The sequence below is a fragment of the Odocoileus virginianus genome, chromosome 3 (genome assembly GCF_023699985.2).
Source record: "Odocoileus virginianus isolate 20LAN1187 ecotype Illinois chromosome 3, Ovbor_1.2, whole genome shotgun sequence".
NCBI lineage: Eukaryota > Metazoa > Chordata > Mammalia > Artiodactyla > Cervidae > Odocoileus > Odocoileus virginianus.
In genome coordinates this window covers 18000180-18026591 of record NC_069676.1, presented here as the reverse complement: position 1 = coordinate 18026591, position 26412 = coordinate 18000180, and the positions used below count along the sequence as shown (strand labels likewise).

At 60.3% G+C, this 26412-nt stretch overlaps 1 protein-coding gene across 3 annotated transcripts in view; it reads right to left on the bottom strand.

Moving 5' to 3' along the window:
• Positions 1–816: 816 nt before the first annotated feature.
• The window catches only part of PIP5K1C (phosphatidylinositol-4-phosphate 5-kinase type 1 gamma), a 47887-nt gene continuing 22291 nt past the window's right edge, over positions 817–26412 (bottom strand). The window contains exons 2-19 of one of the 3 annotated variants that reach the window (XM_070464982.1): positions 25217–25248; positions 23792–23884; positions 21913–22043; positions 20953–21070; positions 20414–20566; positions 18779–19078; positions 17608–17813; positions 15877–15960; positions 15031–15079; positions 12968–13052; positions 12019–12180; positions 11160–11298; positions 11009–11041; positions 9724–9828; positions 7916–8036; positions 6552–6629; positions 3877–3960; positions 817–3609 (exon numbers count right to left, since the gene is read on the bottom strand). In XM_070464982.1, the coding sequence (XP_070321083.1) occupies positions 3607–3609; positions 3877–3960; positions 6552–6629; positions 7916–8036; positions 9724–9828; positions 11009–11041; positions 11160–11298; positions 12019–12180; positions 12968–13052; positions 15031–15079; positions 15877–15960; positions 17608–17813; positions 18779–19078; positions 20414–20566; positions 20953–21070; positions 21913–22043; positions 23792–23884; positions 25217–25248 (1976 nt within the window). In that variant the 3' untranslated portion in view covers positions 817–3606. The remainder of the gene's footprint in view (positions 3610–3876; positions 3961–6551; positions 6630–7915; positions 8037–9723; positions 9829–11008; positions 11042–11159; positions 11299–12018; positions 12181–12967; positions 13053–15030; positions 15080–15876; positions 15961–17607; positions 17814–18778; positions 19079–20413; positions 20567–20952; positions 21071–21912; positions 22044–23791; positions 23885–25216; positions 25249–26412) is intronic. The other 2 variants (XM_070464983.1, XM_070464984.1) reach the window with 2 other exon arrangements.

The following is a 26412-nucleotide window of genomic DNA, read 5'->3' as shown; positions in this document are numbered from 1 at the left end:
AAGAGCTGGAGGAGGCCAAAGTCCTGCTCTGAGTTCCTCAAACCCCACCCCAGGGGATGGTGCTTAATTCTTTAAGCCAACTTTTTAATAGAACACAACTTCCAGACACCATCCTAGATGCTAGCCTTGCATATTCTGCTTGGTGCTGCAGCGTGGGTTGGTGGGTGATGGCATGGAGGCAACCCTTGATAACTGCCTGTCTTGGGATGTGGGTTGTCCTGATGACAGGCTGGCCCAAAACGTGATTTTCCCCACCCGGATGCATTCTTGAGCATATCTCCTCTGACCATAAGGGGAACATAGTTGTGATCACCTAGCCAACAAGCTGTGCCATCTGTGTCTGCGATCAAAACTGGGTTGCCAAGGGCTTGCTTACAGACAGGATCTTGTTTTCAATGCAGTGTTTCTCAAACTGGAGTCAGGGAGAAATATTTTCCCCTTAAAAGGTGTCCATGCATTACTCAGTTTGATGGACTGGCAGAACAGTCTCTGGGGAGTGTGTGCTCCTGAGGTCAGCTTTTATTTACTTTAAAAAAATCTTTTTGGCCAGGCAGCATGTGGGATCTTAGTTTTCTGACCAGGAATCAAATCTGCATCCCCTGCAGTGCAGTCTTAACCACTGGCTTATCAGGGGAGTCCCCTGCAGTCAGTTTTAAAAAATTTTTTCCAAGCCAAAGTGGAAGCCAATGTACTAAAGCATTTGGGTCCATTGTTGATCTTATTTATTGTGATTCTTACTAATGTTTCTTTGTGTTCTCCTTCAAACTCAGTCTTTAAACTCCCACCCAGACCACCAGAGAGACAGAGAGAGGTGGCTGACGCTTATTACCCGATTTATTAGAGATCTCTTCAACATAAAAAGGGGTGGGGTGGGGTGGGGTGGCGGGGGAGGATCTGGGGCTGCATACGAGTGTTATGGGGCCAGCAGTGGCTGCGGTCACAGAGGCGCCCACGGCTCTGGGTTTGAGCGGGCCAGCATCCTGCGCCCGAGGAGGCTGAGCCCCGGATTGTCACACACCAGACCACGGGGGCTGAGCACACGGGACCCCCAGTGAGATTAAGACACACAAGGTTTGCAGTTTTGTTGTGTTTGGAAATCAGTTGGGCCATAAAAATGGGGTTGGGGTGGGGACGGGCAATGCAACCGAATCACCAGAGGTGACTGAGGGTGCCTGTTCTGGGGTGGGGACCGAGGGGCTGTGGCGACAGTACCATGGCAGGGGACCCCATGGGGATGGGAGTATTGCACTGAGCCAGGTGGTGAAGGGGGCGAGAGGAGGCTGATGATGGCGGCTGGGAGGGGACACGCGGGAGGTCCCACCTTGTCAGTCTCAGGACACACCTTTCCCGTGTACAGTACGGCACGGCAGACAGTGCCCACGTTCTCAGTGACAGCAGCTGTCAAGGATGAGCTGGGATAGACGAGCTGGGGCATCACCATCCAGGAGTTGGCAGATTTCTATCCTGGGGGTGGGATGACAGCTGGGTGGGTCCAGGGCCCTTACTGTTGGGGGTCTGGGGAAGGCCGTGAGTTCGCTGCATGTTATAAATAAGGTCTTGCCTTCCCACCCTCTCACCCTGACCATAAGCACACGCTTTCTGGCAGCCTAGTCCGAGGACCACCTTGCATCCATGTGACAGGTCTCTGAAAAAGGGACAAAAAAATACAACCAACACAAAGGGGATTCTGAAGGGGTATTCATGACTTAGCACGGGAATGAAAACATCATGATGTCCAGGAGGTTTGCAAATTTCTCCAAGTGAGCATCTGTCTGTGATTCACTCAGGAAAGCCCCGGGGCCCCGCTCCCCGGCTCCAGGTGGCTGAGGGCGCCCTGGACATGGGGCCTACGGTTCTGGTCGTCCCCACAGGATGCACCACATCTCTGCAGCTGGCCTTGGGGGCCTGGGCAGGGGCTCTGATGTCGGCATTGGGGTGACATAACAGTGGCTATTAAGTCATCTTCAGACCTCTGCCCATTCAGCCCACCTCCTCCGGGTGGGACAGGGCACCGATTGGGGACTTGTGCGCATGGGGCACTGTGGACGGTGCCTTGGTGGAAGTCCAGGTGAGGATGCTCCAGGGTCTGGACACACCCTTGTGGGTAGGAGGGGAGCAGAACACCTGCAGGATTTTTCTGATGGGTCCTCTTCCCCAAGCCTCGTGCTGTGGCATCCTTGGTGGCCCTGTGAGGAGAGAGCCCCCGGGGCACAGCCCGAGGAGGGGTGCAGCCAGCCAACAGGGTCCATCCAGGTGAACAAAGCAGGCTGTGCCAGGGGAGGCGACGAGGGGCCCTCGTAGGAAAGGACAGCAGTGTACACAGCTTGCAATGAACTTGAAAATTAGATCCTGGCTTGGCGGGTTCTCCAGACATCTCAGGCTCCACCAGGGAGGCAAAGGTGGGAGTTCTTCTGCAAAGTGCAACTTCCACTCCACTCTGGCTCCCAGCTCCTCCCACGCAGGGCCGGGTGGGCCAGGTGAACAATCCCTGATGCGTCCCTCTCCAGAGGCAGGCAGGAGAGACCCTACAAAGCTGTCAGCTCCAGCAGTCGCCTATGGACGCAGCAGGGCCCCTGGCAGTCGCCCTGTGGGGCTCTGGGCCCAGAAGTGGGACCATATAAAAAAACATTGTTTTTTCACCAAGAATTTCTTCTCCTGTCCTTCACTCGGTACAGATGTCTCCATCATTTAAAAGAGAGAGAGGATGCCCACCTCAGTCCTTTTACAGGAGGGGGTCTGGTCTAGCCCTGGCGGGCTGCCTCGGGGGGCTCCCCTTCAGGACACAGACCCTGGGAAGTCCCAGGGCCTCAGTGCCTGGCTGCCTCTTCCTGGCTCAGCCCGTCTTCCAGAGGAGAGTGAAGCCCACAGCCGAGCTCCACTGAGTCAGGGCAGCTATGTGTCCACATGGAGGTTCTCATCACGCCTGGGGATTCCTGCTCACGGTCACAGGGGAAGTAGGGAGACAGATGCTGAGAGATGGCAGGGCCACTGGTGAAAGCCATCCCCAGCCACCACTGTGCTGCCCTCAAGGATGGTGTCCAGCTCTCTCAGCCCAAAAACCTGAGCCAACAGTGCTTGGCAGTCGCAGTGTGCAGCCTCCAGAGGCACCCTGGGGAACATGGTGGTCCTTCTGTCCTAGGGGCCTGTCCATCCCGGTCCAGACCTAGAGTAGATTCCGTTGGGGTGCAGTTCCCTCAGCAAGACATGCAAGCACAGCAATGAACCAAAAGTGCAGTGAAATAGAGTTTCTTCTTTTCCATTGTGGGTTTTTTTTTTGCCTTTTCCTTTTTCTTAAAAAACACACACGTGTGTGCTACCATGTCTGTGCAAAGAATAAGGACCCAAAATAAATACATGATCGGAAATGCAGGAGGGTTCACAGTATCAGGCGTAGGTAGTTGTCGGGGAGCCAGGGCAGGGCAGGCCGTCTGGATGGGGGTCGCTCAGCAGCCAGGAGTGTCGGTGTCGTCAGGGGAGGACGAGGGTGAGGGCTGGCTGCCAGGCGGGCATCTCCCGAGCTCTGGGCTGAGCGAGGCGGGCAGTGCCTCCAGGAAGCGGCCGGGGCAGCAGCGGGCACTCGGCTCCGGGTCAGTGTCTGCATAGGAATTACTGCAGAGGCAAGGGGGCGGGTGAGCTCGGGCCAATCCCCACCCGCCCGGCCTCCCTTGGCTAATGTCACAAGCCAGGGACCCCAGGAGCCGTGAGGGCTGGACACAGGCCATGGTGCGGCAGAGCCCGGCTGCCCCTCCCACTGGAGACCTCAGTTTCCCCACTGGTCCCAGAGGTGTCTGGGGCTCAGGCCCTCAGGCCCTCCTGGGCCAAGGCCGTGGTCTGAGCCCCGAGTGGGCCCGGCTGGCCAGCCATGGGCTCACTTACTGTGTCGCTCTCGCCGTCGGAGGCAGGCTGGGCCTGAGTGCTATAGTGAAGTGGGGAGTACACCCAGCTCCTCTCATCGGTGGGCTGCAGGGCGGGTGGGCGGGCGGGCGGCACGTGCAGGAGGGGCGCAGAAGAAGAGCAGGGTGCGAGGAGGCGCGAGAGGCGACAGGGAGGAAGGAAGGAAGAAACAGAAATAAAAGAGGGGGACCCCCAACGTGGGATGAGTGGGCGGCTCAGCCCCCGTGCCCTCTCCCTGACAGGACCTGCCCCAACCTGGATGGCCCTTGGGCCTGGTGGGGCGGGGGCCGGGCCTCCGGGGCTGAGTGGCCAGAGCGTGGCAGGGGGCGGGGTTGGCAGCGGGAAGCGGAGCGTGGGTCAAGAGCCGGCACAGCAGGAGGGGGAGGCGGGCGGGGCTCGGTTTGCTCTGCTGTCCGCCCACCCCCGGCCCCCTAACCTCTGTCCTAGCCTGGCAGCACCCCAGCTTCAGGCCTGCCTACCACTGGGGACTGCCAGCTGGAGCAGCACCCTGGGGACGCACTGCGGGGGTCCTGGATGGTAAGGGTACAGGGTGGAGCCCACTTCCAGCCCTGGAACACACAGACCTGCTCTGGGACCGAGGCAGGTGCCCCCCAGAGAGCAAGCAGCAGAGGCCTCTCTGCCCCATACCTGGGGCACAGGGATGCCTTCCTGGGGAGGGGCACAGGCAGAGTGGGGACTGGCCACCAAGGGGCCCCTGGGTCTGGCAGGGGCAGGCTGATCTTTCTCCAGCCGTGTCTGGGCAGGGGTCCCAGGATGGGCTCACCAGGGGGAGAATGTACTCTTCCCCAGCCCTCCTCGCCCTTCCTAGGTCTGCCCTCACCACCAGAGCCCTCCTGGGCCTGGCAGCTCCCTTGGGGCTCCCCAGCCACCTTCTTGTCTTTCCTCTTCCCCTCACTGCACGCCGGCCTTCAACACCCCACAGCCTGTTCCTTTCACCCCAGCCAGAGCACACACCTGTCCTAGCCACGCCTCCCGGGCTGTCTTATGGCCCCTAAACCCACCACGGCCCCCCAGACCCAACCCTCCTTGGCCCGGCTGGGAGGATCATCAGCAACCAGCCTCTGCCCTCCTGCCCCTTGGGGTCTACCTGTTCCAGGTACCTACACAGCCCCTGCCTCTACACCTGCTCCACCCGACTTTCCCCACAGCTCACAGGCCACGATGGTACCCACGTGGACCTAGAAGGCCCAAGAAGGCTGTGTCCCCACGTGGGCGGGTTCCCACAAAGGCACCCAGAGGCAGGGCAGCAGGGTGAGACCCAGTGCAGGCCCTGCTCGTGCCTTCAGGGGGTCGCAGAGCCACAGAACCCATATCTGGCCACATGGGAGCCCAAGGCACAGGTACAGGCCTGTCTGTGGCCACAGCAGGTACTGACGCTGGGGTGGTAGCCCTGCTGGGCTCAGAATGTGGGTGACACAGGGGTCCCCAGGAACCCTGTGATGAGCTGGCCCTGGGTGACCCACAGAAGTTGAGTCCAGGACATGCCTGCCCTGCACAGCAGGCCTTGGGGTCCAGTCTTCCTCCTGCCACTCCCTTGCCTCCCTCTCCAACCATTGGCCCCCAGTATCTGATTCTGTGGTGCCCCAGTGAAGATAGCCCTTCCTCTTCCACCTCCCCACACCCCAGGTGCATCTCAGAGCCCGCCTGACCCCTTCCAGATGGCCTTTGCCACTGGCTCCCCTCCCCATGGCCCTTGGGCACCATGTGTCCCCAGTTCTGGGACCATCTCTGGGGTGCAGTGGCCCCGGCTGGACCAAGCGTGGAGGGGATCTCCCCTTTTCAGGCTTGCTCGGCAGTGCATGACACCTAGCGACGCTCAGAGGGACGACTGATGGGGCTGGAGTGTGGCCTCTGAGGAGCCTCAGCTTGAGAACACAAGGGCTCGTGTTAGATCTTTGCCCTGTTCTGCCCACTGGGTGCTGCGTGCCTCTGGGAGGGCAGCTGGCCTCTCTGGGCCCCCTGTTTACTGCTCACGATGACAATAACGAGCACTAACAATGCCACTGCCACACAACATCCCCACAGCATCCCAGATACGCCGGGTGGACAAGTGTTTATTAGACATACGCCTGAAGTTTGGGACCTAGATTTTGTCTACACTACATGCTCGTGGGCTACCTGGGGAGCCAGGGTCTGTTTCTTCATCTGTGAAATGGGTACAGAGACACCAACTCCTCTCTCCTGTAATTAAGAGCTTGGCTTTGTGGTCCTTCCGCTGACCTGGGAGGAGGTCACCCCCTTCAGGGGACAGACACTCCGGGAGTGCTGTCGGCAGCAAGATCTGAACAAGTGGGAGCTGTCCACGTGACACGCCCCTGACCCAGGAGTGCTGGGACGAGGGGCAGGGGCGGCTGGGGGCTGGGGGTCAGATGCCGACCCTGCCATGGCCAGGCTGTCCCTGGGAGCCGCAGCGGTGTGCCCGCAGGTGCCATGACGCCCAATTCGGCGGGCAGTAAACGTCCCCACAGGACGCCCACAGCCCAGCGCCCCATGAGGGCCAGCGTGGCCGACCTCAGCCGCAGAGATGTTTTCCCCACGTCCCTTCTTGGAGGAAGAGGGACCAGGACTTGTGGCTCCCTGCTGCCCAGGGCGCGGGGTGGGGCCTGGCTCCCTGGAGGCCTGCCGTGGTCACTTACAGTCCCTGAGGAGCTCAGCGTCACGGCCCGCAGTCGGCGATGCCGGGGAGAGTAAATCCAGTACCTCCCATCGGTGAACTGGGCGGGCCGGGCGGGCGGGGGAGGAAGCAAACAGAGGACAGGATGAAGTGATAGGACGAGGCCACGGGACTCTGGCGGGCGGGCAGGCGGGGAGGGCATCGGGCGGGGCAGGTAAGCTGTGCCAAGCGGGAAGAGGGGGTTGGTGTCCCACTGGCTTTCTTCTCTGCTGCGTGCCGGGCCTGGCTGCAGATCCGGGTTTCACGCCCCCGACTCCTGACAGGACAGGGCCCGAGGCCGCCTCACACACAGATCCAGAGGACAGGACAGATCAGCCCCGCTGGGGTGGGGATCAGGGGGAACACAGGGTGTGCTCGCTTGGTGCCCTGCAGGCCAGGCAGCATTGGCTTGGGGACTGAGAGCAGGGGGCTGTTAAGAAGCAGCGATGTCAGCAGGAGGGCCAGGCTCACCCAAACAGCCCCGAGGCCCAGTGCTGGGCAAGGGCAAGGTTGGGGGTCACAGGTGAGAATGAAAGTCTGGGAAGAGGACAGCAGGTGGGCCTGGTGTTTGGCCCTCTCTGCTGTAATCAGGACCATCTGATTCCGGAGCGGGGCATCCTGGGGAGACAGCTCAGGACCCACTGTTAGGGGTAGGGCGGTCACTGGACTGGGCTTTGCGGGCTCCCAGGCCCCCTAGGACCCCCTTCATCCAGGTTCCTGCCTGCCTGTGGGAGGTGTGAGTGGGAGGAGATGGCCAGCTCTGGAGGGAGGTCCCAGGTACCCAGGGGAGGGCCCCCTCCTGCTCTGACCAGACCCCACCTTGTCCAGGAGCAGCTGTGAATCCTCGTCCCTTGAGGCCGGCAGCGTGGAGCCCACCTGCCCTGGCCTCCCTAAGCACGGAGCCTGCCCGCTGTACCCACTACCCGGTGAAAGAGAAGGTGTGTGTCATGCCAGCCCCACGGTCAGCCTGGGCCTCCCCTTGGGCCAGGGGGCTGAGCACGCCGGGACTCCAGACGCCTCCCCAGGCCCCGCTGGGCGCAGGGCCAGACATGGGCACGAGGCTGGGGAGGATGGCGGGGGCAGGGCGCTGCTGCATCACCTGAGAGTGAGCTAGTGTGAGGTGAGCACACACTCGTGCCTGCGCCCGAGGGAGGCACCTGCAGGTGTGCACGAGTGCCATGAGCGTGCAACGCATCCGTGGGAGTGTGAGGGAGTGGCGTGCCCGTGTGTGAATGGGGTGGTCATGAGCATCCGTGGGTTTGTATGGGCACGTCTACACACCCGTAAGCACAGGTGAGCGCGGGTGGTCGAGGGTCCGGCGACAGGAGGAAGCCCTGGGGGACTTACAAAGTAGATGTCCGTGGCGGGTGCGTCTTCCTCGTCTGAGGCCTGGCTGGCGGGCTCGGAGGCCTGGCTGGCGGTTTCCGCTTCGACAGCGGCAGAGGCACAGGCTGGGGACGCCCCCTCCCTGGGTACACGGGCAGGACATGGGAGTCCTGGGTGGGCTCTGGAAAGCACGCATCTCCCTCCACAGCCCGGACCCTCCCCACTCCCCCTATCTCTCATGGAGACCACAGACGCAGGAAGTTCAACGGCAGGGATGGGTTCTGCCTGACACATTCTGGTTCCCCCACAAGACAGAACACCCCTAAGCACCACTGCTACCAAGGGAACCAGGAGCCCGGCTCCGAGCAGGTGGCCTGGCCCCCTCCACTCACTCAGGGGCACGCCTGTGGGCGAATCCCCGCCTCACCACTCACTCGCTGGGCAACCATGAGGACTACATTCTTTCTCAGGGCCTCAGTTTCCTCGCCTGTAAAGTGGGACACATACCCGCCCCTGAGGGGCCAGAACCTTTTGCTCCTCTTTCCAGGACACTGCCTAGGTGCCAGGCCTATTCGAGGGCCTGCTGTTCTGTGTTGTTGATTTGCTCAGTTAGTCTGACTCTCTTGGGACCCCACGTATTGTAGCCCACAGGCTCCTTTGTACATGTGATTTCCCAGACAAGAATACCAGAGTGGGGTGCCATTTCCTTCTCCAGGGCATCTTCCAGACCCAGGTAATGAACTCACGTCTCCTACATTGGCAGATGGGTTCTTTACCACTGAACCACCAGGGAAGCTCCTGTCCTGTGTTACAGATGAGGAAACTGAGGCACAGAGTGAAGGTGGGGAATGTGCTGGAGGCCACGGCTGGCGGCCATGTGATTAGTGAGAAATTCACTTCTCGGATGAGGAGCTCAAAACCTAATAAAGTTAGAAATAAGTACCAAAAAGGTAAACAAAAAATCTTAAACACTTGAGAGACACCCCTGAAATGCCTCAGTCCAAGGTCTCACCCTCAGTACTGTTGACAGTGGGCAGGTCATTCTTTGTGGGGGGCAGTCCTGGGCAGAGTGGGGTGTAGGGCAGCCTCCCTGGCCCCCACCATGATGCCAGCAAACCCCCGAGTTATGACCACCAGAGATGTCCCCAGACATCACCCACTGTCCCCTGAGGGCAGAATCACCCTCAGGTTGTTGAAAGCCACTATCTTAATTCAAAGAGGAAATTAAAAAAAAGAAGAAGAAAATTACTACCCATCTGTACCTGAGCCAATATAAAAGAACTGCTTCATGTCAAACCCATGGCACATGGCAATAGCAGCACTCAGAGAAAAACACATAGCCTTAAGGGCCTCATTGTTAAAGAAGGAACTTAAGCACTCAACCTACACTGGAAAAAAGAAACAAGTGAAAAACAAACCAGAAGCAGCTAGAAAGAAGACATTACTGGTGAGTTACAGTGAATGAGATAAAAAACAGAACACAACAGGGGACCAAGCTTAGTTTTTGAAAACCTCATAGGTTACCGTCGTGCAAGCCCTGACAAAGCCAAGAGGATGTAGAGAGGAAATGAGGCAGGAAAAGTGACCTCAGATGACAGGGTGGCTCTGAGTCCTGGAGGAGGAAACCCTTCCCGGAGTGAAAGACCCACACTATTCCTGGCCTTCCGTGCCCCCTTCCCAAGCTGGAAGCCCCATTCCCACCCCTAGCTTGCACACTACTTTTCCTAGTCCGCCCTGTGGCCAGCTGGCTACATGACCACACTCGGCCAATGAGACGAGGGCAGAACCCGAGACCAAGAACTAATCAATCTACTGTGGGGACCACTCACCCTGCATCTTCCTCCTTGGGGACCACGATCTCCACGCTGCACGTGGGCTCCACCTGCACTGTGATCTGCTGCAGGTCCTCCTCCGCGTGCATCTCCTCCTGGGGCCTGGAGGCAAAGGGAAGCCGCGCCTCAGTTTCCCTCCTCACCCCCCTCCGCCCTGGAAGTGCCTTCTGAGCTCCAGGCCGGTGTCAGTTTCCAGTTGCGGTAAGAAGCTTGGAGCTCCAGGAGGTGCTATCTCTGGGCGCCACTGGACCAGGGCCCTGAGCTGGCCCAGCTCATATCTGGTCCCTGGCTGTTCTGCCCACCTGGGGCTGCAAGAGGGCAGTGACTGACCATCCACCTGGGGCTAGCCTGTGACTCTGGCACCAGCTGGGACATAATGAGTGAATGGGGGTCTGGATCCTGCCCACCCCCTGGGGGCAGCTAGGCACCTGCCTGGGGCCTGCACTAGGGGGCTGGGGTGGTCCTGGGGTTCCAGGCCTAGATGCCTGATGTAGGTGGGTCAGAACATGCCAGCAACCAGGTGCGCAGATGGCACACCTCCCTGGACGGCAATACCGGAGAGCAGACGGGTGGCTGACGTCAGAGCAGGTAGCTGGACAGAGGGTGACGCACATGACTTTTTTTCCAACTGGCAGAAATTACTGCCCCCTGAAAACTAATTACAGAAAACACCCCCTCTTTAGTCCAGGCCTGTTACAAGATCAGATAACTGGGAACAACCCACGTGCCCGGGAGGGCAAGTCAGCCTGTTAGAGAAAGGAGACCAGCATCTACTCCACCTGTTCACACAGGTGACCTGCTGCCAGCAGGTGACACAGCAAAGGGCAGGGCGGCGCCCAGAGCGCATACTGGTTGAAATGAGAGGGAGAGACAGGCCTGAATGTGTGTCTTTTTGTATATTCACAAACGTCTCTGGCAAGAGACAAAAAAACCCGTCCGCGGGTTACTCCCAGAGAGGGGAGCGGGCATGGGGCAGGGGGCAGGCTTTTCTGTTTTTCCATTTGTATTTCTTACAATAAAAATATCAATAAGAGAGAGAGAAAGAATAACCAGCAGGCAAGTGCGGGAGATGAGTCCTCTGGGTACTGAGGTGGAAGACAGACTCCGAGTGACCTGACGGTCTCTGCGCTTCTAGAGCCTGACTTGAATCTGTGCTCAGGAGGGTGTGGTCAGAGAGGAAGGGCTCTGGTGGGGAAGGCGGAGGAGGGACGGGGGCAGGCGGTAGTGGGGGAGAGGGGAGAAGAGACAGGAGAGAAGGGAGAGGGCTGGGGTCTCATCTCACCGGCCATCCTGTCCCGAGGACTGTGTGCGCCGCCTGCAGAGAGACCAAGAACACGTGGGAAAGTGGGGTGAGGCCCCTCCCAATCAACGTCCTGCCCACCCCACCACCCTGCCCATTCCTCGGCCCAGGGATAATGGTCAGGTCTACTCACCTGTACCGCGGCTGCTCCGACGACTCCGAAGGGGACCGCTCTGGGATGGAGAGGGACGTGGAGGACAGGGTCGTGGCGATGGAGGCAGTGGTGGCCTCCTCAAAAGATGGTGGCGTGCAGGGCAAGAGGTCCGGCCGGCCTATGGGGAGGAGCAGGTGGGTACCTGTGCAAGCCAGGCGCCCAGGGCTGCTCCTGGGAGGCCTCTGAGCACTACCTGCAACTTGGCTCACCCCCAACTATCCATGCCCTCTCTCTCACCCACCGCCTCACACTGTTGTCCCGGCCAGCTTCAGGAGGGGAAATATGCTCCAATTTCCCCCTGGTGTAAGGCCTTCCAGTACCTATCCCCTGCTCTCAATTAAAAACTCCCCTCAGGGTCCTGCTCCACTGGCCTCTCTGCCTCGCTCTGCTTCAGCCACACACACTTCTCGCTATTCCCCGGACACCCACAGGCTAGGCCCCATCCTGCCCCCCAGGCCTTTGCACAGGCAGTGTCTCCCTTCCTTGATGCTCCCCCCCCACCACGCCCGCCCCTCCCTGCCTGGAGCCTCTGACCCAGGAGATGGGAGGGACCTTCCTGAACACCAGGCTGACCCCATTAAGCACTTCATCCCCCTAGGTCTCTGTGCATCTCTGATGTAGCGGGAGCCTGTCACCTGAGGGTCGGGGGTGGGGGGTGAATTCTGTGCTCAGCTTTCACTGTGGCTCTTCCAGGGGCCCAGTCCCAGCTGCTGCCCACTTCTCAACTGCAGATCTTGGGCTGAGGGGGGTGACTGTGACCCAGGCCCTCCCATCCAGGTTGGCCCAGCACAGGGGCCCCTCCCTTCTCAGCCCCCTTGTCTCCCAGCCACCTGCTCACCCTCGTCCTCCAGTGTGGGGTAGCTGCGGGCCCCCCGCAGGTCATACTGTGCATCCTCCCGCTCGCTGGGGATCTGGCTGGCCGAGAAGGCGGCCGTGGGCCCCAGGGGCTTGACGGCCAGCAAGGCACCACGGCCCTTCTTGGACGGTGAGGACTTCAGGGCTGTGGAGGGAGGGCGGCTGGTGCTGTGGAGCCCAAGCCCCACAGCAGCACCCAGACAGGGCCCCACAGCCCCCAGAGCCTCCTCTGTACCAAAGCCTGGCGGCCCCACTGCCCCACCTCAGCCTGTCTGCCAACACACTTCGCTCTTGCTCTCGGTAGGGGAAGCCTGCCCTACATTCCAGCTGGCTTGCCGGTAGGGGCAGGGTGGGGGTGCAGGAGCCCAGGTTCCCTGTCCTGCCCACTGGCAGAGATGTGATCCCAGAACTCCCACTCTAGCCCCCTGGAAACAGCAGTAGATCAGCAGCTGCCAATGTTTACTTAGCACTTTGGGGCCTGAGCCCCCGAGTCTCAGCCTACCTGACTCTCAGACATGGAAGCCAAGGGCCTGGTTCCCATCCAGGCTGCATGGCTTTGGGGCCCCCGAGCCCCCATCTGCAACAATGGGTCAAAGGAGGCAGGAAAATCCTGACACACCTTCCACACCACCCTGGCCCCACCAAGGCCTGTCACCAGCCTCTCCCGTGCCTCCGGTGGCCGCTGCCCCACACACAGTAGGTGCTCAGTTTGCCTTACACAGCCATCCAGTCCCGGAGGCTGAGGAACTGCCTGGGTCCCCAGCTCTATGCTACGTCCCAGAGGGGCCACCCCAGCTGCCCCGTTCCCTGGACCAAGTCCCTGACTATGTCCTAGGGCTGGTGAACAGAGGACCAGGACCCTGGGTTTACCCTGCTCCTGACCTCCCACCCTTCTCCCTCTGCACCCCCACCCAGAGGGCCCGGGCACTCACAGGAGTTCTTCCGGAAAACTGTGTTGCTCATGAACTTGAAGAAGCGCTCGGCATAGAAGCTGGGCCGGTGGACGGAGACTGTGTCCTGGGAAGGGAAGGGGGGCCTGAGGGCAGGCAGGGGATGAGGGCTGGGGTGGGGCCCGTGGGAGCCCCCATGTCAGGGCTGGTGTATCACTTTGGTGGGGATGGGACCCTAGGAACCAGTAGTGGTGGCAGACACAGGGAGGCAGGGAGATGGTTTCGTGGTAACGGTGTCCATATTTTTAATTGTTGACCCTCATGAATAAAATGGCTATTCAAAGAGGTAACTGAATAAACATCAAAATCAAGAAACTGCAAAGAACCTCTAGAGCTGGGGGGTGGAAGGAGAGTGTAGCTGACCCTGCTGCAAAGGAAGGCTTTGTCCTGGGGGCAGGCAGACCCGCTCCCGCACGCATGGCAGGGCGGCCCTGGCCATGCACTGCTCGTCGGCACCCCCGGGTGGACCCGAGCCTGCTGGGCAGGCCAGGACGCAGGGCTGGGGTGCCTGTGAGGCAGGGAGCCCGGCACACAGTTGGGGCGCCATACTGCAGGGCCCCTGGGTGCACACCCTGGGATCCAGTCTGCTCACTTGCTACGGCATTATCTCCCCAGCACTGCTGATCACAGGCCAGTCGTTCTCTGGGGGTCCATCCTACGCCCTAGGGTGGCACCAGCATCCCTGGTCCCCACCCACTAGATCCAGTGTGACCACCAGAGACGTCCTCAGAAACTGCCTGGCAGCCTCCCCTGGCTATAACGTAACAGAACGCATCTGGACACAGGGCCTCTCTCCCATCCTGGCCTGCCCTGAGGTGGTCACATGGCCTCGGGGACTCGTCCTGGTTGATGGTGAGTGAACAAAGACAGCAGAAGAGTCTCTCCGCCCCAAGAGGAAGATGCCTCTCTCTCTGGCTGGAGCCAAAATGGGGGCTGCCATCTGGGCCAGGGCCCAAGGGCAACGCCTGGGGTGTACGGGGACACACAGGAAGAAGCTGGCCCCCAGTACTGTGGCGCCACCCTACCAGTCTCAGGTTTCACACACCTGGACGGTTACTTTTTTTTCGGCCATGGTGCATGTATGGCAAGCGGCATCTTAGTTTCCAAACCAGGGACTAAACTTGTGCCCCCCATGATGGGAGCTTGGAGTCTTGACCACTGGACTGCTAGTGAAACCCCTAGATGGTTACTTTGATGTTTGGGTCCCTCTGGAGCTGACTTCGATCTTCTGACAGGGTTGCGACCCCTCCATCTGCTTTCCCTTCTGCTGTGGGTTCACCGCACAGAAGGGTTTCTGGCCAGCCCCACCCAGGATGGAACATTCTGAAAGCTCCCCCGGACCCTCGAAACACTCTGAGGGGGTGTTAGTGGCATAGTGGGGGAGGCTGTTGGGACCTTGGGTTTTGCAGACTGCACACACACAGACAGCCCTCAGCACTCAAGTAAGAACTGGCCTGTGGAAGCTACAGCGGGAGAGGCCTCTGCCTAAGGGTCCACAGCGGACTAGGGCCACAGATGGACAGTTTAACCCCAGCAGTTGGTCCTCACAGTATTTTACACTTTGAAGTAATTCACTGCAAGGGTTTACGGGTAGGCTGTGCTCACAGGAAGACACGAATTTCCAGCTTTTTTTTTAACAACTGAGCCCAACTGTGTAAGCAGGCCCAACCTGCAGGGTCAGCAGGGTCAGAGCTGTGCAGTGCTGCCCAAGACCCCCTCCATGTCACACTTCCAGAATGTTCCCTGCCTGACTGGCCCCTGACTTTCCCAGCCTGCCCTTACTTCTGACTCACTTGGGGCCCCCAGTCCCGTCCCTCGGGAAGCCTGTATGCTAAGCCTGAACCCTCACAGATGGCTCGGGCCCCTGGTGCAGGGGTCTCATGGCTGCCTCACTGCCTTGTCTTGGCCCTGAGCCCCTGGCCTGTGACTGTGGCTCCAGAAAAATGGACGTGTCCCTCAGCTCTTTAGCACCCAGGTCTGGCCCAGGGTGATGGTCAGGATGTTTGCAGATGGCTAGACAGAATAAACAAGTGGAAGATGCTCACGCCATCGTGGACAAGAGCCTTCCAGGTGTGTTCCAGCTTCTTGATGAACCTGCAGAGGAGAAAATGCCCAGGACATCAGCCACACCTCTAGGTCTGGAGGAGGTCTCTTCCAGGCGAGCTCATCCCAGGGCACACAGGTAGCCTCCAGGGACCTTTGCGGTCATTATGACTGGGAACGTTCCTGGCATCAACGGGGCAGAGAAGCCCTGGTCGAGAAGAACCAGGCCACCTGCTGCACCAGTCAGAGGCCACCCTGCTCTTTCCGGGCCCCTTGACCCCTCCCCACTGGCTGGCTGCTCCCATTGCTGCTACTCTGCAGGAGGAAGTGGAAAGGCTGAGGTGTGTGGCCCTCCATTCCTCGTTCCCCTGGCCCAGGCTGAGCCTGTCTCCTCCCTGCTGGAGGGAGCACCCAGTGCCTCAGCCAGGCCCCAGTACCACACCTGGGCTGGGGAGCACATTGCCGCCTCCAGGCAGCCCCCCCCAGACACCTCTGGGCTGCAGGGGGAAGGATATCCTCCTTGATACACACGCCTGCCCTGGGATGAGCTCTGGCTGCCCGCCCTGGGCTGTCTTGCCCACCTTGCCCCACCTGGGTCTCCACGGAAACCCTCACTCATTGCTCGGAAAGCTGCCTGCTCTGCTCCACGCTGGGAGGGAGACACCAGCAGGAGATGAGGTAGCCCAGTCTTGGCACACAGCAGGGCCCACAGTCAGCCAGTGACACCCCACTCTCTACCCTGCCCTGTGCCAGCCCTGACCTGTCCCCGACCAGGCTCTCACTGGGGAGTGGGGGAGTCAGGCCAGGGGCATGCACCCACCCCGGCAGGATGGGGGGCAGTGACCCACCTGTAGGACTGCAGGATGTCGATGATTCCGATGTGCAGAAGCAGCCGCTCTCCTCGACCATTCACAGCGGGGATCCCCCCCATCCTGAGGAGAGGGGTCAAGACTGTCAGCACCCATGGAGCCAGCCCAGGGATGAGCCCTGTCTATCAGGAGCACAGGCTGGAGGCGGCCTAGAGCCCCAAGCCAGGGGTACCTGGTCTGAGCCTTAGTGGCACTGAAACAGAGGGATGAGCGGGCAGGAGTGACGGAGCCCAGGGCTTGAGGATCCACACGCTCCCTGTAGGTGGCTACCTGGCCGGGTCCCTGGACAGGGGCCTGACACCTGGGAAGGCCGCCACGAAGAGGGATCGGGTGGCCTTCCTGGCCTGCTCACTGAGTCAACGCGGGCCAGAGGCTGCCCAAGGGTCCGGGCAACGAGACTCAAGTACACGCATACCCACATGTGCACACACGGAGCTTGCACACATACACAGGTGCATGCACACACGGAGCTTGCACACTCACACACGCACATAGGTGCATGCACGAGCACATACACACCCAGGCAAGGCCGGGCTTCGGGCGCAGGCTGGGGAGTTAAAGCCGCTGCAGCCCCAGGCCAAGCCCGCCCGTGCAGTTAGTGGGGCCCACGAGGCAGCAGCTTCCTGCACGCCCAGGCCCCCCGCAGGCTCTGCCAGCCACACTCCACGCAGCGCTCACCTTCGCACCTGCTGTCTCGCCTGGCCTGGCACCAACCCTACAAATGCCAGACGGCTGAGCTCTGGGCCCACTCAGGTCCCCCCCACTCATTCCAGGCAGGCCCTTCAGCTGGTGGCCCAGCTTGGTGGCCAAGCTTTAGCAGGTCCCCCAGCTGGCTGTGTACTCTGATGGCTACCCCCCGCCGTAAGGACAGGACAAGGTCTGGACGTGGAGGGTCCAGCCAGCTCCCATGTGGTTTGTGCATGGTGATACAGGGTCAATTGTGGCACCTGTCTACAGCAGCGGTTCCCATTGGGGGTGACCGTCCCTGGGGACACTGGTGCTGTCTGGGGACAGTTGTGGTTGTCACAACCATGGTCAGGAATGCTGCTCCACCCCTCACAGTGCCCGGGACACCCAAAGAGTGACTGGGGCCTGCATGGGGTGGGGGTAGAGATGCCCCGTGAGCCTGTCTCTGTGCCCGAGCCTCGAGGGCAGGACCAGGTTGGCTGTTTGGGGGGTCAGAGGGCACACTCTCCTCTGGACTGTCTGCTCCCACAGCCACCTGGCATCACTAGGGAAGAAACGTTCTCAGCCCCCGCACCCCTCCTCCCCGGGGTCCTGGGCAGGGATCTTGCTGTGAAAGGGTCCCTGTGCCCAGGCCTTTCCACCTTCTCCTGGCTGCCTTCCAATACCTTTCCAGCTTTGCTGCCTATGGTGAGGCTTTAACTCCCCTGGGTCCAGGGCGGGGGTACCTGTGTTTCCCACAGGGCTGGCCAGTGACCTCCGTCTACTGACTGACTGAGTCGGATGCCAGGGTCAGAACACCCAGCCACAGCTGTGCGCCCAATATCTAACTCGCAGGGCCCAGGGGGTGGGGATGGGTGGGCACTGCTGGCTTACAAACCAGAAACCTGCCAGGTTCTTGACTTGGCCTTGTCCCTCTCACCTTCCTCAAGGCTCCCCCTCCTCCTCCCCCTTGCCTGCTTCTCTCCTGGCAAGGGGGCTGGGGCAGAGATGAGAGCTGAAAGCACCCCCAGTCCCAGCACCTACGTGTCATCTGTCTCGATGGCCTCCCCGCGTGCGGCGCCACCCTGGATGGACTCCATGGCTGTGGAGTAGAGCGCCTTCTGGCCCAGCGGCCGCTTCTCATCAGCTGTGCTCTGGGCGCCCTCAGCCTGCCGCTCGCGCTCCTGCTGGTCGATGTTGTGGACGCCCAGGAGCAGGCTGTAGTCCATGATCTTGAAGCTCTCCAGCACCTGCAAGAATAGAGGTCAGGGGTCGGCCGACTCTGTCCCGGTACCTTGACCCTGGCTGGTGCTGAGCCTGAGCTGCATCCAGGTGTGTGTCCACTGAGTCCCCACGGCCAGGTGGGGAGGTCCTCATCCCATTTTACCAACCAGGTGAGCAACAGGCCAGGCGGGTAAATGAACCACGGTGGGTGGGCCTGGGGAGTGGCTCCTGACCTGAGGTCAGGGTGCCTCCGAGCCAGCCCCACACCCCCACCCCTGCCCCGGGTTCAGAAGCCTGGTTTACTGGCCACCCCACCCTGCTCCAGACCATGAGGTGCAGCCCAGGACGTGGACACATGGGCACTGGGGATGGGGCCTGGAAGCCATGGGACCCGGAGATGGCTGGTGGTTTTCTGGGGTGTCTGGGAGCCAGGGGTGCAGGGCAGACCCTGGAGGACCCAGGCCTGACCTGAACCCCCTCCAGACCTCCGTATCCTTGCCTTTGAGGCAAATGAGGGGCGGGGTGGACCACAGTAGCAAGGCCTGGGATGAGCCTGGCAAGCCTTCTTTCTCCCTAAGAAATACCTGCCTGTGCAGGAGGGTGGCTGCACAGACCTGGGTCTAACTGCTGGGTCTGAGGAGAGCCTTAAGTTTTTTCAGTTTTGCTTTTGTTTTGGCTGTGCCGCAGGCACGCAGGATATTAGTTCCCTGATCAGGGATCGAACCTGTGTTCCCTTTGAGTAGAAGCTCAAAGTCTTAAACACTCAAACACTCAGGCCAGGTAAGCCCTGAAGTGCACCCTGAGTTGAGCCCTGAAAACCTCAGGCTGCCTGGAGGCGCTGTCTGGCAGCAGAACACAGCTTGTGGGAGAGGGTGGGCGTGGGGCATCTCTCGGGGTCACACGGTGCTCGCTTCTCCCTGTGTCCCCCCTTCACAGCTGGGAGGACGGGGCTTGGACACAGGACCCGGCCGACCAGCCAGCCGCTCCTCACCAGGCAGTCGCGCTGCAGCGTCTTGACGAGTGCAGAGAAGGTGTCGGCATCAAGCATTAGCCCCTCAGGCATGTCCTGAATGAAGTCCAGGTCCTTGTAGGTGGGGATGCTCTTTTCTTTCTCCTTCTTGCTGGCCCGCCGCTTGTAGGTGGAGCCTTTGAGATCGAACTTAAGGTGCATCTTGACCACGCGTGGCAGCACATTGTTCATCACAACCACGCGGATGTTCTTGCCACCCGACTGCACGCAGTATAGCCCATAGAACTTGGGCAGCAGTGTCCGAGGGTTCTGGTTGAGGTTCTGGTGGAGGGGAGAGGGCAGATGGAGAGGACGCCAGGAGCCTTGCTGGGACCCCACACAGCACCCTGTGGCTTGCTCTTCAGAGCTCAGGCCAGAGGCCACCTCTTCAGGAAGCCCGCCCTGACCACCTCCCTGAGGCCTGCCCTCTCTCCTTGCCCCTAGCACCCGGTCAGCTGAACTCCTCATTGCCCCACCTGACTGAAAGTGCCAGGAGGGTCTGTTTCTATAAGGCCAGGCCCAGGGAGAGGTGGCCTTTCCATAAATGGCCCCATGGGACTTCCCAAGGAGTTGGGCCTGGTTTCCCAGGAGGTCAGACCCTGGTCTCTCACCTCCCCAGTCTGCCCTGGGGAGATGGGAGTTAGTTGGCCTCTAGACATCAGGCCATTTGTCTTTTTTGAAAATTTTTTTGGCTGTGCCTCGTAGCATATAGGATCCTAGTTCCCTAACCAGGGATTGGACCTGTGCCCCCTGCATTAGAAGCATGGAGTCTTAACCCCTGGACCATCAGGAAGTCCCAGGCCACTTGTCTTTGTACAGCTGGGAACTAAGAATGGTTGTACATTGTTAGGAAGTTGATAAAACTAACCAAAAAATAGTGTCCTGTGGCATGTGAAAATTACGTGAAACGCACATGGCAGTTCTATCGGCACTAAGCCGGGGCCACTTGCTCTCGCCCTGTCTGCGGCAGCTTTCTTGCTAGAGCGGAGCCGTGGAGACAGAGGCTGCGCTCACAAAGCTGAAAATGTTTGTTTTCTCATGTTTCACAGAAAACGTTTGCTGACCCCTGACCTAGGGGAGCTGAGGATCCCACCCAGGATCATATATGGTGGGGTGGGTTACAGGGTGGGGGACGGGTCACAATCTGTGCAAAGTTACCCAGGGCCTGGCCACGCCTGCCAGGCAGCAGGGAAGGCTGGCCCTCTGGCAGGGGTCCTCATGTCCCGTGTGGGTGTGTATCAGGACCCCCACCCCTGGGGGCCAGGAAGTCTGAGGTGCCTGCTCCCACACCCCCAGGGGCCTGAGTGCCAGCTGATAGCCCAGTTCCTCCCCAGTGCCTGTCTGAGTCACTGGCTGTTGAGACTTGAGGCCCAAACCCATGATTTCTGGGAGGTGGGTGGTGGGGCATGGCCACCAAGGCCCAGATGGCTATTCCTGCTTGCCACGTGAGGGGGTCCTGCAGGTGAGGCTCGGTGACCCAGGACGGCCTGTCAAGGCCTGCCTAGAGGGACAGTTCCTGGAGGGGGTGGTTCCCAGGAGGGGTAGTTCCCAACGTGCGGATGCCCGGAGCTCCTCAGCAGAGGAAGGCCTACGTCCAGGGGCGGCCAGGCTCCCCACCATGTAGTAGCCAGGCAGCAGCTTCTGCAGGAACTCAGCCTCCTTGTGCATCACCGTCTTGATGATGAACTCGTCGTCGCTGGTGACGTAGAACAGGGAGCCGCTGGCACCGGGGTTAGACAGCTCAATAAGTGGCTCGTTGCACAGCGAGTACTGAAAAGGGGATGGTGAATGGGTGGGGTGGTCACCGACACCCCACAGGCCCAGGGGCTGGTGGCTGATCCCAGAAGTGGTCACGGTCGGCTCCATGTGATAATCACACAGGAGACCGTAGTGTCTGGAAGGAATGGAAGGCCTGGCCAGCAAGAACGGAGCCTGGCTGATGACACCATGGGTTTGGAAGAGACCCGATGCAGTTGAGTCCACCTGAGGCCACAGCCCAGCCCTGCATGACAACCTGAGCAAGGAGCCCAGCAATGCTGCAGCCACGTCCCTGCCCCGTGGAGGCCGAGGACGACAAGCAAGTGGCGATCTAAGCCCCCGAGCCAAGGCTCAAGTGGGTGACCGTGTGACACAGCGGCTGCTGAGGACACACTCACCAAGTAGTCGTCTGGCCGAATCCCAAAGAGCTCCCGGAAGTAGCGGAAGGCAACAGGCGCATAGGTCTTGAACCTGAAGTCCTGGAAGTGATGGGCAGGAGTGAGGTTGCTGCCTTCACTGCAGAGGAAGCAGGGGGGAGACTGTGAGGTACCCAGGCCTGTGTACGCTCCCTCCCCCCACCGACAGCCCGCCTGCCTGCCCAGGCCCAGCCCCAAGGCACCCGAATAGCCAACCCAAAAAGTGACATGGGTCTCCTATGCTGGACACGGGTCAAAGGGCTGTGGCCAGTCTCGGGCTGTCCTCCAGTGATCACCCTCTCCTTCCTTCATTAGCCCACAGTGTGGGGTGCATACACAGCCACCCAGAATAAGACCACTGCCAGCCTCCTCCACAGCCAGGCATGATCAGGGTGCTGTACTTGGCCAATCCCATGAAGGGACGAGAATGACTTGGGTCTTTTCCTAGTCATGCCGTTAAAGGGCAGGGGCATGTGCTCTCCTTCTCTTTCCTGTGGTTGGAACACAGGTGTGATGGCAGGAGCCTGGGCAGTTCTTGCAGTCACTGGTTTGTAAAAGCAACATAGATGGTGGAGAAACCAGAAGAAATCTGGGCCCAGCAACATCATGGAGCCACCTGACCAATCTTCCAACCTTGGACTGTGTGTGTGTGTGTGTGTGTGTGTGTGTGTGTGTGTGTAGGTATACATTTACACACACATATTAGAAAGAGAGAAACAACAAACTCTTGTCTTCCTCTCTTTCTAAGAGTTGCCATTCTATTGCATCTCTCTGATTCAGCAGCAAACATCCTGACTGACACGGGACTGTACCTCAAAGGCAAGGGGAGCCCAGGAGGGGCCGGAGCCATTTCCAGCAGAGAAAAAGGCTGAAAGAACAGCAGGGGGTGTTGTGTGTGTGCAGGGAGAGTGCAGAGGGCTTGGAGCGGGCCGGGCAGGGTACCTGGGGAAGAAGATGCTCTCCACCACATAGAAGTCCTGCATGAGCACGTCACGCTCCGGCTTGGAGCTCAGGTTGCCCACGGTGTAGCCGATGCCCAGCTGGATGGCCCCCTTCAGGGTAGAGGACGTGGTCTGCGGGAAACCCAGCTGCATCAAGACCCCTGGGGCCCACCCCTTGGCTGCCATGGTCCGAGACAGGATGGGAAGCCCCCTTAGGATGGAGGGGGCAGCATCCGGCCTGCGGCTCAGCCCCCAACACCCATGATCTCCGAGGGGCCCCCAGGCAGCACCCACCAAGCCCGTCACAGACATGCTGGCCTCGGGACCCCCACTCAGCCCACATAACCACATGGCCAGGAAGTGGCCTGACTGAGGTTCCAACACCACCATGAGGCCCCGTGGCCTGTTTTCTATCCACATTCTAGAAGGTTCCTACAGCTCAGAACCGCCTCGACTTGGCGGGGGTCTCCCACTGCCAGGGCTCTCTTTTGGGCAGCTGGAGTGCAGCATCCAGCAAGGCCCAGGCCTCCCTTCTGAGACCTGGGCTCCTCCCGTCTACTCTCAAAGGGATCTGCCTCTCTGCATCCCAGTCCTCCACCTGGCACTGGCCCTCCTGCCGCCCTCCCTCGAGAAGTACCAGCTGCCTGTCCATCTGTCAGCACTGCCATTCACGTTACCGTCACCATGAGCCCTAAGCAACACGCCCACCATCGAGGAAAGACGCCTTGGTCCTCGTTACCGACTCCGGTCCCCCGCATCCCCATCGCAGGGACAAGCCCTTCCCAAGCACCCACCCCTTCTGCTGAAGCCCCCCCTCAATCCATTCCCTCAAGATGACATCGACTGAACGTATCTCCAGAGGAGATACGTAGGTGACCGGTGAGCACAGAAGGTGCTGGGTACCACCAGGTGCCAGGAAGGTGCAAATCTAGACAGAGGGACCTGCTGCCCATGCACCGGTAGGGACAGATCAGACAGACAAGCACCACACAGGGCGGGAGTGGAGTCCCCATGCTCAGCTGGCAAGAACGGAAAACGTCGGTGGACAGTGTGGCAGCTCCTCCGAGGGTTACCTGTGACCCCCGGGGGGCCCAGCGGTTCCACTGCTAGGACTGCGGCCCAGGGAGGGCAGTGCAGCCCCGACAATCACCTGGACACAAGCCCTCACAACAGCACTGCTCACAGGAGCCAGAAAGGGTCCATCAGCAGAGGGTGGATACATAGAACATGGTCCCTCCACCCATGGGAGCATCGCTCAGCTACAAAAAGGAGAGAAGCCCTAACACCCACTACCACGTGGATGGACCCTGAGGACACGATGCTCAGTGAGAGAAGCAGACACAGAAGGACACACAGGGTGTGACTCCACTGATGGGAAACGTGCAGAACAGGCAGATCCACAGACACAGAGAGTGGGTCCCTGGTTGCCAGGGGCTGGGGGAGGGGATGGGGACAGGGCTTTTGAGGTGAGGGAAACACTTTAAAATTGACTCTGGCGATGGCTGCACCGCCCTGAATACTCCAGAAACCGTCTAACTGAACACTTCAGAAGGGTGACTCACTCGCTGCACACACTTGCTCTCAGCGAGGTGGGTGTTTTTGGGAGGTGCAACCAGGCGGAGAGGACCAGCAGCAGTGGGGCCAGCTCACCACGCACAGCCCTGGCCCAACCTCAACCCCATCCCGCTCCCAAGGGACGAGAGGAAGCTGCAATTTCCTCTCGCTCAAAGTCACAGTCAAGGCCACAGTGACTTGAGGAGCCAGGCTGGTGGTGCAGCCTCCAGCCACAAATGGCCCACACCTGACCTTCCGTGGGCCCCGTGCACATGTGGGGGACCCCTCCTTGTCCCACCCCCGTTGACTGAGGGCAGAGCAGGAACCTTCTTGTAGGTGGTTTCGCCAGATGCATCCACACCCCGATGACCCAGCTTCTTCCCGTGGCCAGGACCGGGCTGTCCAGTCATCAGCGGGACCTGGGGAGGAGGAAGCAGGAAGTTCAGAATTGGCAAGAAACCAGAATGCTCTGGAAATCCTGGCCAGAAAGGGCCTCTGTCGCTGGGCCCAGCTGGAGTCTGGGGCAGGGGCTAGGTGGGTAGGCTGCAGGGCATGGGGACTCCTCTCTCTGGGGCCCACATCCCACATCTCAGCAGCCTGGGTCCTCTGCAGGGAGAAAAGCCCCAACTTCAGGGTCACCCCCACCCCCAGCACTGCTGACTTGGGGCTAGTCACTCTCTGGGGGGCATCCTGGGTGCTGTGGGGTGCAGAGCAACATTACTGCCTTACCGCTTCACTGCCAGGAGCCCCCCAGTTGTGACAACCACAGATGTCTCCAGACGGGTGAGACCCTTTGGACTGAAATGACAGTATCTCCCCCTGGATGGGGGAAAGGTCCCGCTGGTCTGTGGGCAGGCTGGTTCCTGCCAGCTTCATGGCACAGGTGTGACATCCTGGCAAAGTTGTGTGGAAGCCACTGGCCCCCGTGTGTGACATCACAGGGCAAAGATGGTGCACAGGGCCATGGGGCCTGAAGGACACATGCCAGCCCAAGAAGCGGGCCAAGGCCAGCCCGCAGATGGTGTGAACTTGCCAGCGTTCACAGGGCTCAGACCAGCCTGTTCTGCACACTGGCCACCAGGGGGCGGGCTTCCCTCAGGCAATGTCAGTTGCCAGCCCTGCTCTGCACCCCTCACTGGCTCCCCACTGCCAGTCAGCTGGACACCCCCCAGGGCCCCAGCAGGTAGGCAAAGCCCGAAGTGTCCTGGGAGACGAGCCTGGCTGGGAGGGAACATGGATGCCAGGGTGGCTCCTGCCATACCTGGGGTACTCTAAGCTGCTGCCCACGGCTCCTCAGATAACAGGGCTCACAGAAGCCCCTTGCAGGTGGCCTCCAGGAGTGACCAAAATTAACAAACTAGAGACAGGGTGCCAAGGGCTCATGCAAGTGGCCACCACCAGGAAAAGCTGCCTGGGGACAGGACCAGTGGGACCCTGGGGGGGCAGGTGTGGGACAGCAGAAGGCTCGGGGGAAGGCCAGCTTGGAGGCACTGCTGGCAGGGACATGCAGGGGGGCCACCCTCTCCAGGCCCCTAGGGGCTCTCCCCACCTACTCCATTCCTCCCAGAAACTCAAGATGCTGGTGGGACAGACGGTTTCCACCGTCTGACGACATGTGCTTATTTGCTATGCCAGCATCTGAGGCCCAGAGAAGTGCAGTGAGATGCCCAAGGCCACGGAGCAGGACGCGGGCGGGCAGGGCCCCGTCTACCTTCGGGAGGCAGGGAGGGTGGGACCCCGAGGACACTCACCTCTGCTGGGGTCGTCTTTTTCTGGGCCGAACCTGAGGAAGAGAAGGGACACTTTAGTCTGGACCCTTGGCCTCCGCCATCAGCACCGCCCCACACACTCACCCTGTGCCCCTGCAGAGGTGGGAGGGACCCCGCGTGGTAGATAGGCCTGGAGACACAATGTGGCGGCGGATGCAGAGTGACCATGCTGACGCGGCTCTGCAGGCAGGGGTAGTGGGAGGGCGGGTGGAGACAAGGCACAGCCCATCGCTAGGAGGGCCCCAAGCAAGGAGGGTGGACATCGCAGCGACCGGGTGGCAGTGATCAGCGGCTGCGGCCCAGGCTTGAGTGACAGCACCAGCCCCCGAGGCAGCTCGGTGATGGAGAGGCAGCCAACCGAGGACACCCGTGGTCCCTGTCCACATGGGCCCTGTCCGCACAGCCCTCATCCACACGGCCCCCATCCCCACGGCTCCCGTGGAAGGATGCTCCCAGTGGGGAGGCCAGCGACGTTCACCTCTCAGGACCACTACCACCCCCTCCACCCAGCTCCTCAGGGGGGCCTCAGGCCAAGCACGGGTGCCGCTGAGCTGGAGTCCTCACCCAGAAAGCTGGCTTCTGCTGAGGGTTATCTGTTCAGTGCGAGTGCTCAGCACACATCTGCCCCAACTCCCGGGACGTTCACATTCTGGTCCCAGAATGGGCTGTGCTGGGGGGTTAAAACCCCTGAGATGGGGATGACTCTGGATTCCCCAGGAGGCCCAGTGCCATCACAGGATCGTCATAAGAGGGAGGGGGTCAGAGGCAGAGAGACGGAGACGTTGCTCTGCTGGCTGTGAGGGTGGAGGGAGGGGCTGTGAGCCAGGGATGCGGCGCCTCTAGAAGCTGGAAAACGGGGGAGCCAGTGCTCCCGTGGAGCCTCCGGAGGGACAGGCCCTGCCCACGCCTGGATTTAGCTCCGTGAGGACTGAGGTGGACTCCTGGCCTCCAGGACTGTGAGATAATCAATCTGTGTAGTTAGCAGGTCAAGTCTGTGGTGACTGGTGTCTGCCAGGTGTCAGCGTGGAGGGGAGGCAAGTGGCAACCAGGGCGGTCCTGGCCCCACCTTCCAGGGCCCACAGTCAAGGGGTGCAGAGAAGGGTCTGGACAGCACAGCAGGTGCCAGGAGGACCACATGAAGAGACAGGTGGGGGGTCTGATCAGCAAGGGAAGGCTTG